We start from the raw sequence: 14,787 nt of genomic DNA, 5'->3' as shown, positions 1-14,787 counted from the left end.
GTCGATGTTTCGATTATATCCTAATGGTCATCTTCAGCAATACCGGGCTCGACTGAGAGAAAAGAAAAAGTAATAGGAGAAACAAAACGTCGCTTAACAAACACTGTAGACGATTGCCTTATTATTCCGACTACTTATACCGACGGCTACAGATGTATGTTATTGGTTGACAAGTGGTTGACTAGGTGTCGCGCCGGAATGTGACAATTAACGCTAGAGAACGCGATATCGCCGTCAGCCGGTTGTTTCTCGGATGTCGGGTGAAAGGCAATTTTCCGTAAAAAGGCCCTCGACGCGCGCAGAAAGAAAAACCCGGTCACGGAAAATCATGCGTTAAAAATTCCTAGCATGGAATTGTTGTTAATTATTGATAAGGATCATCTGTCGGGGGCCCGAGAATAATGAATCATACATAGAGCATTCTGATATCATACAGCCGGTTATACATACCAACTGCTGAAATATAATCCCCCGATTCATGTAAATCCGAGGTATTTCACGCCCTACCGTTCATTTCTATCAATTTTCAGGTCTCGACTGTGGCCAAGAAATGCGATCAGAAGGATTTGAACCTTAGAACAGAACCACTGATTCATGTGGGACTGACTGACTGACTCAGGCTACTACCACCAGGATTCAAACACATGAACCGGCCCTGGGTTGATGAGAGATCAGTGAACGACTGACTGACTGCTACCACCACCGGGATAAAATACCTGAACCCTAAATTGATCGGACCAGAAACACTGACCGACTGTTCCAGGCTTCAAATACATGAAACCTGGATTGATGAGAGACCAGTGAAAGACTGATGGACAGCTATGAGATGACCAGGATTCAAACACATGAACCCCGGATAGACAAGAGACCAGTACGCGAAAATCCCCAGCCGCACAGACTGAGACAGTATGAGTGGAATCTGATAACCGAACAACCAGCACCAGCAGCAGTTAGCAGCACTGTCCGGAGAGTTTAGTTACAAATTAATCACAACTCAATATCCGCGCACATAAACTGATAAAACGCATAAAACCGTTCAGCGAAGAGCAACGGACGAAACGCGCAAGTCTCATAATGTACACACACACAGTGAATAATGAATACACGGCACGATGCCGCTATAGCTCGCTCTATCTATATACAAACAAGTATTATGATGGAAATATCGGTAATTTCCTGTGGCGTTTATAAATCAGCGAAATTGCATTTTTTGGCGTCGTGCGTAGAGAACGACGATGGGAGAGAATGAGAGCAAATTGATAGAAACGCCAAATAAGTTTTGATTGGAATAACGAACCTGGTATCTGATGATTAGATCGGCTATTTCATACCGAACACTGAGTAGATATTGAATCATATCTTATCCGAGGCCCGCATGATATCATAATATAGGATTTAGGGCTTAGTTACACGATCATGACTCGTTGATATACCAGTATATTGCCTTAAATTATAAGTTTAGTCTTAATGTCATTGGATTGGCTATGGTGAGTTGAGTTTCGACCGGTCTTAGCTGTCAGATTGAACCAAAATGAGCTTAGACCAGTCTAAGTCGTTTGATTGACTAAAGAACCAAAATGAGTTCAGACTGGTCTTAAGTTGTTAGATTGGCTATAGAACCAAAATGAGCTTAGACTGGTCTTAAGTTGTTAGATTGGCCATAGAACCAAAATGAGCTCAGACTGGTCTTAAGTTGTTAGATTGGCTATAGAACCATAATGAGCTTAGACTGGTCTTAAGTTGTAAGATGGGTTATAGAACCAAAATGAGCTTAGACTGGTCTTAAGTTGTTAGATTAGTTAATTACAATTAAAATCAGTTTAGACTGACTTAGATTGGTTGTAGAACCAAAATCAGCTTAGGCCAGTTAGATTGGCGGCTATAGGACCAAAATCAGCTTGGACTGGTCTTTGTTAGATTGGTTATGGAACTAAGATGGTGGTCTTGAAAATGGTCTTGAATATAAGCCTTGACTGTGCAACTAGCCTTGCAAGTATAAAAAAATCCAGTAGGCTATAAGAGTCGCAATTTTGACAAGTTGCCAAAGACATTTAATACTTCCCTTTTCAATTCAAGAAGCAATGCACGAGGCCTTCGAAAATAAACAAATTAAATAAAGAATACACTTACATGGAACGGTTCTCAAATAAAGATTGTCACGGATCGTCGATTGAAGATCGTGGTCCACGGAACCTTTCTGAAATCTGGCGCTTAAATACTGTCCTAAATCTTTCGGTAACAATCCTGAAATATCAGAAATCAGAATATCAATAATCAACCAGTTTCGCGATATTACATTCATACCATCGGTAGTTAAACAAATTTGGTCCATTCTAATTCAGAATAGACCAATTTCGACCAACCAAAAGGAGCACAGTCTTAAAATTTAAGGCCATTTTTTGACTGAAGTCTCAACTGAGGAACCAGCCCCGGCACTTTAAGGTAGCCTATGAATTAGTGAGCAGTGAGAGGGTTTTAACGATGAATGATATCTCACAACGTACCGGGTTTAACGGTTTTAATCAGTACCGGCGCGCCGTTCTGACTGACGTGCTCTAACCACTGTATCAAATCGCGCAGCGTGTATCCGGATACTTTCTGTCCCTGTATCTCGATGACGATGGCGCCGCTCTGCAGTTTGCCGCTGTGATAGTTGACGCGTTCTTGTCGCACGTCGCCGACGTAACAAAACCGGCCGCTGTCGGAGCCGCCGCTCACCGGGATGTTCAAACTGCCGTCGGCGATATTCAACGCGACGATCGCCTCGCTCTGGTGGTTGATCCAGTTGTTTTTCGCGCTGTTCGGAACGACGTACGGCGGCTGGCTCCGCGACGACGACCCGGACGCGACCGCGGCGCCGGACGACGACTTCTTGAAACGATTCATCATCTCATGACCCGCACGCGCGGCCCGCTAACCGAAAACACGCGACCAAATTATCATCGCGAATTATTAATCCTCAGCGTTCTCGAGTTCTAACCGTTCTTCAATCGCGAGATCTGAAAATAAATGAAGACAGATTTCATTAAATGCATCGATAAAAGAATTAATAAATTCAGCCAAACATGAAAATTTCTTGAGTGAACTCTTAAATACTTTAAAATACTACTAAATCTTTACCCAAGAACTTTTCATCTTTAGCTGAATTATTGTGGCATTTCTCTCATTTACTCATCTTACACGGATATTTGTGTATCTTGTTGACTTAAAACCCATGATAAATGAACTCAAGAGATCAAAATTAGATTTAAGATTTTTCAAGATCTTATGAAACTATACGAAACTGAACGAAATGTTGCATATTTTAATTTTTGATTTCAACTTTTGATAAATAAATTTTGTTTTCAATTGTTATTAATAGTAGGATTAAAACCCTCGATTTACAAATTAAAGAGATGAAAAAAAAATAAATTCACTTTCCCAATAATCAAAATCAAAAAATGAAAAGATAAAACATCTCAGACTTTCTCTAGACAGTTCGAAACGTCGTAAAATTTTAAATTTCATTCTAAACTTATCACGAATTAACTTTGTTTTCGATCTTTTCGATTTAGATAAAACTTCACAGCCTTATCCCGAGAAATCAATTTACGAGAATATATCCAAAAACCGAAGACAGCTTCTATATAAATCAAATATATCCATCTGCGAAAAAACCGCCGACGGTTCAGTTGAGCGTTCAGATTCAGTTCATTTCCACATTCTCACTCACAACAACTAGGTACGAACATTTCAGCTTGCAGGAAACAATCAATCTAGATCTCGAGATTAAAGATACAGGCCTTCATCAGTTTATATGTCAACACAGATGAAACTTAACCGGCACAAAGCACAGCCGAATAACCGAGAAACTGAACTGTACCGAATGAAGTTAATTTGTCCCCGAAAAAAAAAACAACGAACATTCACAGAATTTGTTTACGGAGCCTACAAACACGGAATTTCATCGAAATACCGCGACGCTTATTTCCACGGAGAAGAGATTGTGACGACGGTTTTTTCTATCGGACTTAGTCTCGAAAAACGAGAATTGATTTATCGAGGTTTTGCGAACGAAGCGAATACGAGACCGGTTTTAAAACGCTACGAGCCGAAGAATCAATAGCAATTAATCGTCGAACGAAGAAGACAGTCGGGGCAATCGGGAATCAAAAGAGGCCGGGTTTAATATCGCGAATCAACAATATCGGACGCTCCAAAGATTTTATTATTAGTTTGTTCATTTTTTAAAAGGCAAATAGGCTAAAAATGCCCGTGTCGTAGAACAGCATGGTTCTCCACATGCTGGAATTTTAAAGGGGCTGCATTCATTGTTTAGTGGCTGCTGTAGTAGCAAGGTTTTCAATCCCCAAAAAATACAGAAAATTAAGCTTAATTTTGGTGTAATCTTCTATTTTTCGCATAAACTCAATAGATCTTTAAGTAATTATTAGCATTGATAGAATATTGACATCCGCTCCGGTAGGGGCAGCAGATTTTAAGTGGTGGCCGTCCCTCTAAAACCTGCTGTGGAAAACGCTGAATAGCCACAATCAGGCGTGGACAACAGATCTATTTAGAAACAACATCAAAAATCAAATGCCATTTCAGACTTTCTCTAGAGACTATCATCAGGTTAAAATCAAAAAGATTTTTTTTATCTCAATTCGGTTTATTAAATATAATTTCATTTCAAATCTTTTAATTGTGTTACTGGGTTTTAATCGTATTTTTGTGATTTCCTTATTTTTCTAATTTGTTTTAATGATCTATGAAATTCCTTAAATCACATAGGCCTACTAACAAGTGTACATTTCTGACATCGTTACAGTTACACTATTTTCAGAGCAAGTTAAGGCATTGTGAATCTTTTGTATATTTTCCCCTGATTTTATATGAATTTTTATATGAAATAGATATTGAATTTACTCCATTGAGCTAGAAACAAATCTTTAATTCTCAATTAATTGAACGAGAGAGTCCACAACTGTGGAACCAGCTGTAGGACTAAGCTTTTTTTTATCAAAAGTTTTTTCATCTTGATCTTTTTCAATTCTCTGGTCTGGGGGATGATAAATTTCCTAGAATTTTAGAATAATGGGTAATTTGCATAATGCTCAATAGGCTTAGGCCTACCATACATATACTGACTAAACTGAGATACTACAAAAAACCAAACCAAATCAACATTGTCCATCTCTTATTCTATGGAACCTGGTTCTGTTTGCACCGGCTAAGTTCGTCATTGATCAATTTAAGAGAGAATTGTCAGATCTTTAGATACATGACCAAAATAAAAAAAACAGTGAAAAAGGCTGAACATATCACTGGTTGAAACCATAGGCCTACCATTCCAAAACCCTACATCCCTCGTAGGGATTTAAATATCATGACACTACACTACGTTCCTACTTACAGTGGTTTGATCCTGATGACAACCAGGGGCCAGTTGCACAGTCGTGACTTAAGTCAAAAAGTGGTCTAAAATTTTAAGACTGGTCTTAAGTTAGATTGGCTATAGAACTACGTTGATCTTAGACTGGTCTTAAGTCTAAGCCATGACTATGCAACCGGCCCCAGGGGCCGGTTCCATAGTTGAGACTTAAGTCAAAAAGTGGTCTTAAAACTGGTCTTATACTGTTAGATTAGCTAGAACTAAGATGGTCTTAGATTGGTCTTAAGTCTAAGCCATGACTATGGAACCGGCCCCTGAATCATAAGACTTTGAGGATAGGTTTAAAAACCCACTTACTTAAATCAAAAGACATTCGAAACTCGCTTTTTAGATTTTCTATAAAAACAACAAAATACGCTTTTAATCTCTAAACTTTGCATATTTAGGCCTATTAAGATATCATTTATAGTTTTTATTCAGACTTGAAACTGCAGTCAAGATTTACTAATTAGCCTTTCCTCGTTCAAATCATCAATTCATCATCATGTCTCACTACTCTCCTGTCAGTCCAGGACAGGAATCAGTAATTCATTGAACATTTGCTTACATATTTAAGGCCTATAATATGTATTGTATAACATCATTTTGGGAGAGGCCCAAATAGTTCTGACAAAATTTTCTGAATCATCATTGAATGCGGACGGAGCAGGTTCCGTTTTTTGCGGTCGGGTGTCCTCTTACACACGACGGATTAAACGATAATCTCACGACCCGGTGAAGGCTAGAGATGATATAATCCTCAAACGATGTCACCACTAACGGTTAATTAAGACGATTAATTAATCACCGCCTCGAAACGATGATTTCAAAGCCATTAATTAGTAAATATTTTACCAGAAATGAAATAAATATTCCGGATTTGTTGTGATGCTATGACTGCGCACGCGCCGACTGCCCACATTAGGTCGGTCGGATTGTTTACTTAGTGTCGTAAATTGGCATAAATTTGTTTGTTTTTTTGTTTATGTAATTGTGAGTGAGATTATCTACGATTAACGAGTATATTAGCTCCATATACGGATGAAACTAATTAAATTGTATTAACAATATTCTCGCCGAAAGTCAGACTGGTTGCCTGTCGAATTATGCGCCATCTACATTAGCGGTCATACACCGGCAACCAGTCTAGTAAAAAATTGTACACTTGCCAGAGTAAGCTATATTTGTCAAGTAGAAGGCAGCACCTGACGGATGGAAGAAGAATGACAGTCGTTTGTCTCCCAATCGAAACTATCGTCGACAGCCTTGAAAGAATGTAGATCTGTTTATCTTGCATTAAGTCGTTAGGATAGTGAGTTTTCCAAGACTAAACCTGTTGGATTGTTCATTTAACATCCAGACAGCCTCTGTGTTGCCCACGCAAGAATCAAGTACGTCGAATCCGGGAGTAAAAGACAGAATCTAGTCGAGTCTTACATTGTTTTGATTCCATTCTATTTTTTTCATTTTGGAGTTTCGCATGTGTGAAGATAATCAAATCGTGGGATCCAGTTTTTCTACAGACTGATTGCTTTTATTTTCATTTACCTTGTTTCCATATCAAGTCCAATAAATCCGGCACTGATTGAGTGCTAGCCATGACCGAATAAGCGGGCACGGGTGATTAATTGGCCTTTTTTATATGCGACGATGAGTTCCTCCTACTCGTTCAGGAAATGAAATGTGTTCGAGATTATTGGATATTCCCGTCAGGATTTAGTGGTTGAATGCGAATAGTCTCGTTTGTTCTTGCCCTCGATAAGAAAACCAAATCGACGATTTTCAATTATAAAATAAAAGTTTTCAAAATACATCAACTAGCCTCGTAGTCTTGGGACTATAAATATTTCCGATGACAATCGGGGAACTCGGTGGCGTTGAGACGGCTCTAGATATTTCAACGAATTGAGAATTAGGGAACTCAGTAGAGTTGGGACTGCTGTAAATATTTCACCGAGTTGAGAATCAGGGAACTCGGTTGCGTTCCGACTCCGAATATTTCACCGAGTTTACTGGATACTGAGTTAAGAATCAAGGATTTTTTCCAAAGTAATCCAGTAGGCTCAAGTGCACCGATTCGACCGAATGGAGGAAGGAGTTAATGTACCCTTGGGCATTTCGTTTTAAAGTTCATTCTATAATTTTGCCGATACAACAAAGCATCCCCGCACCCAACTGTTCGTCTGGTTACGAGACATACCACTTTTAATCAAGCTTTCTTTAATACGCTCTGAATCAGTCTTTGAAAATGTCGCGTGAGTATGAACTTTGAAATATATCGAATCTTCTATTCCGATATACGCAGTACGATCTTAGCTTTTCTTTTTCTATTCGGAATCTCCTCCAATCAATGTCAAGTAAGCGTTCGAGACGTCACAGAAAATAACTGCCATCCATAATATGACATTTTGCGGGCGCGTTGCGATGCTAGATTCTGTCATATCGAATCATTTATCGCGGTTAGAGAGATTTCACTTGATCTCGTCACGATTGAGGCAACAACCTCGATCGGACAGGCTCCGGTATCCTGTTATATTATATATGTAAATTAACGTTGTTTTAGTATTCGCAGTAGACAAAACGAATAGAAAGAAATATCGGCAATCAACGTTTATTCAATTCGAGATCGACGATTGTGAAGTAGGCAGGGGAATAAGGATGGAGATATTAGGGATCTTAAACGATCGAGATAGAGAGAGAGGGAGACAGAGACAGAGAGGGAGACGGAGACTGAGAGGGAGACGGAGAGGTAGAGGGAGACGGAGACAGAGAGGGAGACAGAGAGGGAGAGGGAGACGGAGATGGAAATTGAGAGGGTGACGGAGAGGGAGACAGAGAGGGAGACAGAGAGGGAGACAGAGAGGGAGACGGAGAGGAAGACAGAGAGGGAGACAGAGAGGGAGACAGAGAGGGGGAAACGGAGACAGAGAGGGAGAGGGAGACCGAGATGGAGCCAGAGAGGGAGACGGAGCCAGAGAGGGAGACGGAGACTGAGAGGGAGACGGAGAGGTAGAGGGAGACGGAGGGGAGACGGAGACAGAGAGGGAGACAGAGAGGGAGAGGGAGACGGAGATGGAAATTGAGAGGGAGACGGAGAGGGAGACAGAGAGGGAGACAGAGAGGGAAACAGAGAGGGGGAAACGGAGACAGAGAGGGAGAGGGAGACCGAGATGGAGCCAGAGAGGGAGACGGAGCCAGAGAGGGAAGGGGAGACGGAGACGGAGAGGAAGACGGAAATGGAGAGGGAGACGGAGACGGAGAGGGAGACGGAGAGGGAGAGGGAGACGGAGCCAGAGAGGGAGACGGAGAGGGAGAGGGAGAGGGAGAGGGAGACGGAGAGGGAGACGGAGAGGGAGACAGAGAGGGAGACAGAGAGGGAGACGGAGAGGGAGACGGAGAGGAAGACAGAGAGGGAGACAGAGAGGGAGACGAAGATGGAAATTGAGAGGGAGACGGAGAGGGAGACGGAGAGGGAGACAGAGAGGGAGACGGAGAGGTAGAGGGAGACGGAGACAGAGAGGGAGACAGAGAGGGAGAGGGAGACGGAGATGGAAATTGAGAGGGTGACGGAGAGGGAGACAGAGAGGGAGACAGAGAGGGAGACAGAGAGGGAGACGGAGAGGGAGACGGAGAGGAAGACAGAGAGGGAGACAGAGAGGGAGACAGAGAGGGGGAAACGGAGACAGAGAGGGAGAGGGAGACCGAGATGGAGCCAGAGAGGGAGACGGAGCCAGAGAGGGAAGGGGAGACGGAGACGGAGAGGAAGACGGAAATGGAGAGGGAGACGGAGACGGAGAGGGAGACGGAGAGGGAGAGGGAGACGGAGCCAGAGAGGGAAGGGGAAAGGGAGACGGAGAGGAAGACGGAAATGGAGAGGGAGACGGAGAAGGAGACGGAGACGGAGACGGAGAGGCCGGGAGAGGCTGGGAGAGGGAGACAGAGAGGGAGACAGAGAGGGAGACGGAGAGGCAGTATATATCAAGCGATCAGAAATACCATAAAAGGACCGACATCAATTAGGACCAAAGCCTTGGCGTACAGAAGGATCGGCTGGCGGCTTACTTTGTAATGAGGAAGTCGCGTGCGCTGGCAGAGGAAAGAAGCTACTTCCGCTATCGGCTGATAACAGTAAACGAGCACCTGCTAATGTCAGACAGCAGATCCCATCTCGGATTATTAAACGCGAATTGGATTGCAACTAGGGACTGATGTTTTGACAGAATCACTGGCTATTTTCAAAGGAATTTTACATGAAAAGACATGATATAAGTATCGAATACAAATGACGTTGATTTAAATTCGTCGGTTTACGAGGAATCGATGACGACGTATGCCGATTAATTGCAAGCGAAATAAATGAACGCGATGTTTCTAAACAAAGTAAGTGATAAAGGATCGTTATTTCTGTACATATCTTAAATGAAATTTAAAATCGGATGAAATTAGTCAGAATTCCCGCAAAGTGCAGGCCGACAGCTTAATATGTTCCAAATTATGTTTATGAAAAAATGGTATTTAGCACTAGAAAGGCACCTTCTTTGAGAAACCTAGCACTTATACGAAGTATACAACACTTGAGTTCAGTGGCAGATTGGGTTTGGTGTGGAAGGTTATGTTGTAAAAGAGCAGTGGTCAGGGTACCAGTATACGCCAGGTGATATGGGGCGGTTCCGTGGCCATCGTTTAGATTTAAGACCAGTCTAAGACCTTCTTAGTTCTATAGAGAATCTAACAACTAATCTAAGATCATTTCTGGACTTAAATCTCGACTATATGAAACCTTCGCTGGGCCCCTCGCGAACGGCCAAATACTATATCAACGATATCCACGTTGATGACATGATACACGCATTCTGTTATTTGCTATACAGAAAAATGGTTTTAAGCTTCGTGGGAACGGTTCTCCTGCATGGCTGCAGGCCTCTGCCAATGATTAGCAGTCATGTGTGAATTCATTTATCTGTTTTCATTCGGGTCGTCGTAAAATTAAAAAGAACACTTATTTTCATTAAGGATACTATAACCAAAAATTTAATTAGTTGACATTCGACCTGAAGATGGATGTATGAGTGAAAACTGCACCCCCCCCCCCGGACCATAAAATGTACGAGTAATCCTAAATGGGTAGACTGGTACACAAACCGCCCCTATGTTCAGAGCAAGATGTAGTCGCCTTCCTCCATGTTTTCTAAGAGACTCCAAGTATTCCTGTAACGACCGACTCAATTTGATTTGTATTTGCGCAGTTCTTGAACGTATTTCCGCGTCTCTTTTCCCCCTCCTCGTCGCGCGTGAAGATCACAATCAGCAATTTACCAAATCGAGTTCGTAGCTCACTTGTCGCCTGGCAAATAAAACGATCATTTCAACGTCATTTTCTTCGATCGTTTTCCCACCTCGAGAACGCGACAAACTCCATCTCGGACCGGCGATTTAGAGCGACAATTCTTATTAGAACGATCTCCTTGTTATTAAGGAGAATATTCGCGATGATTTACGACGTTGGAATTTATTATTTTTGGTGATCAATCATCATTCGTTCCGCTGTCTATATTCGTCTGACTCCCGTATGCATAATATACCTTCCTATCCTATTATAGCCAATGACGCGTCGCGTGTGGAGTAAACAGGATGAAATCGCGGCGCAAAGACAAAGCTGAATCTATGCATTTATTATGAGGGAACACTTTTGGACACGCCTGGACCACAAGAAATGTCAGCTGATCGGGTCCACGGTGAATTTATGTCTAGACCGCGTCAACCCCACTTCGTGCTCTGGTAACGCACCTCAAATTAATATACCCACCTTTATCAATTTCCATTCCTTTCTCTTTATTTCAATCTCAGTTATCAACCCCCCACCCCTCACTTATCACATCATAACCCCACATATATACTCTACAAATAAAGATATTCTATCTACCAGCAACTTGAGCACCTTTATCTTAGTACGCGAAGTCAATTTCTATACTGTTGGCTCAGCTGTATAGTCTCGGAGGCCCACTGGCAGTATAAATCCCAATCATCAATGTCAGATATGGCGGAATATTTTCAAAATGAATTATCGATATAACGAAGGAGAAGCTTTAGAAACTATAGACAGACGCGGATCCGGTGGCAGACTTCGACGGAGCACCAGAAATGAAAAGGGCAAGCGCCACAAAGAGCAAACGTGCGAAGCCAAATTGGATTCCGGAAAATCGTGAACTTTCAGCGCATCGTAGTGTAATTTCCGCACTTTAAGGTGGCATTAAAGAAAATGTAAGCTTAGTCCTGACTGCTGCTCTGTTAGTCGTGGGTGAAAAATTGCCCTGAAAAATTGTTGTTGAAGATTGCGACGAGAGCACGCGTAACATGTCTATCACAGCGCTTGATAGACATACACTCCCCGATAGAGAAAAAATAGAAGATATCATTTGCGTTGTCAGACATAATAATATCAAGGGGCTTCGTCGCTCTTTCGATGCAATATTTTCCCACCTGTAACTGGTCACAGAGCCGAACGTTAACGGATACCGCCTTAGAGAGATACGCGAGGCAGAAGAATTCTACGGCGGTTTATAAACTGGAACAGGGAGGTGTCTACTTACATGTTAAACATACTAATTTCAAAATCAAACCCCCCGTTTCGCTCCCGTCAGGTGTGGTGGGTCTGTAAGGGACACTCAATCAAAAAATCTAACGAAATTTACAAACCAAAATAAACAACAGGGACAATCCCTATTTAAAGATCAAAGATCTCTACCACAAAAAGGAGAAAAAAACATACTAATTCGGGCATATAGCAGATTCCCTTCTAACTATACGGATACCCCGTAGAGAGAGAGAGAGAGAGAGAGAGAGAGCTCGGGAAATTTCGTGTTTCCAAAAAGAAGGTTACCGCGGCTTCAGCTGCTCGAAATGAAGAATCAAAGCTGCATTCCCTCAGTCGGAAATTAAAAGAATTTGTAGCGTAATTCATGCGAAAATTAAGTCACATTCAAAGAAAAATTCTCGTTTTTGATGCGGGTAACGAGAGTGCGCGATGACGCTCGTTACGAGAGGTTTTTACTGGAACTAATGTTTGCTTGCGTATTTTGCGGCAGACGTCAGCTTCTATCAGTAATTACACAGGCGTGTGATAGATCTAATTAACAAACTTCCAGATCAATTAACAGCCGGGGCGAAAACGGAACACACGTGTATACAAGTGTTTTATGCGAAGAAAAGTACGCATACGAGTGTGACGAAGGACATCGCGGATCTAGGAAATTTGGAAGGCAGGGGTCCAAAAGAAAAGAAAAGGCTTTTATCAGATATAGCAGCCATTTCACCGGCTACTTGTAATGATAATAATAAAATCATAAAATCTATTTTTATACAGCGCTAAATCTCATAATGACTCAGAGCGCTTTACAGAAAAAAAAAATATCAACATTACAGATAATTTAAAATACATTCAGATAATCATACTATAGTGGAGTCCCACCTACGTTATTAGATATTTTTGGAGAAATAAATTCGAAAATACGAAATGTCTGAAAGGATGAGTGACAAATTAGCAGGTTTTAATTTGATCTTCGACTTTGCGAAGAGGGCAACCTCAACACGAAGGCAGGGCCTGCGGCGAAAAAAAGGAGCATACAAGTGTTACGAAGGACGCATTCATGTGTTATAGCTGAATAAATTGTTGGGTGTGAAGAGTTTGTAAAACAGAATAAGGAGAATAGTCAAAGACTTAATTGCTGAGTTCATTTTGATTCGACAAGTGGTGTTAAGAATTAAAACTTGTAAACAGCGTACATACATGTCTTGTACAGAGTTTTTTTCACCGTAGATAAGTGATTGTTGCTGTAAAGAATTTGCGATAAGTCGAACGAGAAGTCGAAATACAGTTGACAAACTGGTTTATGCAAATTGCCTCTTTTCGTGTGCGCCACTAATGGCTGTTTGTATTGATTGTAAATGTCAAACTGACGTGATCTCTCTCGCGCTCTCTGTCTCTCGAGGAAGCCGGATTCTAATTCAACAAGTTTCGCAAATTAACTTGTAATAGACAGGCGACGAAGACGTTCGGATGAACAGAACTGGCCATTAGAGAAGCCGTATAGACATAATACAGACACGAAAACAATACGGAAAAAAAGCGGTGGGTATAATATTGGAAAAATGCCAAGTCTTTCATTAGCAAATCGAAGAATTACCGGGATCTACACGTGACCGAATCTGTCTTCGGCAAATTACCCACGAGGGATGGGAGGAACTTCAAACAGACCCTGCATCAGCGAGTTGGAACCGAGGTAACAATGAAGTCAAGTTTTCACGGAATAAAACGAAGAAATTCACCACCTCATGGCCATATTTTGGATAATTGACAATTCGCCAATTAAATTTACGAAAAGTGTTAGTTCTTATGATAAGAAAAAATCATTTTACAATCCAACTATGGTATTCAAAACTACTTAAGACAGGCAAATGAATGTCTATTGCGTAGTTTCACTTGCCACATGTCAATAAACCATTCAATTCTGACCGAATGACGGTTGAATCCCGATCCCGATTGATCTCTGGTACGCTGAGAAATCGATTCAAAATATGCCAAGAGATTCACGAAATCGCGCAGATTTTTTGTCAAATTCACGTTCATAAGGACCTCTCAAATGCACGTTTTCACGCGAAACGTTTCCTTGATATCACGAAATCACGCATGATGAAATTAATGGTTTACGAAAAACCTGTACCCCTCCCCTAGTGAGCAAAGCGTCCTTAGCTTTATAATCACACGCAGCAGATCACGTCCTTAAAACGCCTTTAAAAACCGATCATAGAAAATCAGTGTAAACTCGCTGCTCACGGTCGGCGTCGCCGGCCATGACGAATCGATGCGACGAGAAAATTTAATATCGTCTGCTCGTCAAGGGAAACTGACACGTTTTCCGGAAACTGAGTTATATCGCTACTACCGGCTGATTAGTAGACATCAAAAGATGATTTTGCGTCGACGACGAATAGACGAGACGAGGAAGAGACGTCGCTATCATCATTTTAACCACGCTTTAATGATTCCTCTCTGCAAAACGATATATGATATAAACATATGTATTCATCGGTATATTACGACGAGGATGACACAGAGGAATTCGTTATTGCCGTCTTTGTGTATCGCATTTCTCTTCTTTTCGGTGATGATGAGCTATGGCAAAGTACGTCTGTGCCGTTAGAATTCTGTTTTCTAGAATAATCCTTCTCGAGAATACCAACAGTGGAGCTACCACGCTGACTAATATTTTGGAGAGAAGTGATACATTCAACATTCAATATTTGTCTAGTTTTTAAATACAAGTATTCTATGCAATATCATAAGCAGTTAAGGTGCTGAGAAAAATCAATTCAAT

At 41.5% G+C, this 14,787-nt stretch overlaps 1 protein-coding gene across 1 annotated transcript in view; it reads right to left on the bottom strand.

The window, feature by feature from the left end:
* LOC141902239 (membrane-associated guanylate kinase, WW and PDZ domain-containing protein 1-like) overlaps positions 1-2,886 on the bottom strand; it is a 56,311-nt gene extending 53,425 nt beyond the window's left edge. Inside the window, exons 1-2 of the mRNA XM_074789881.1 lie at positions 2,505-2,886; positions 2,131-2,244 (exon numbers count right to left, since the gene is read on the bottom strand). Coding sequence (XP_074645982.1) covers positions 2,131-2,244; positions 2,505-2,886 — 496 coding nt within the window. The remainder of the gene's footprint in view (positions 1-2,130; positions 2,245-2,504) is intronic.
* Between the last annotated feature and the right edge of the window lie 11,901 nt (positions 2,887-14,787).

The sequence above is a fragment of the Tubulanus polymorphus genome, chromosome 3, assembly GCF_964204645.1.
Source record: "Tubulanus polymorphus chromosome 3, tnTubPoly1.2, whole genome shotgun sequence".
NCBI lineage: Eukaryota > Metazoa > Nemertea > Palaeonemertea > Tubulaniformes > Tubulanidae > Tubulanus > Tubulanus polymorphus.
The sequence above is the reverse complement of the archived record's forward strand: the minus strand, read 5'-3'. Positions and strand labels throughout refer to the sequence as shown.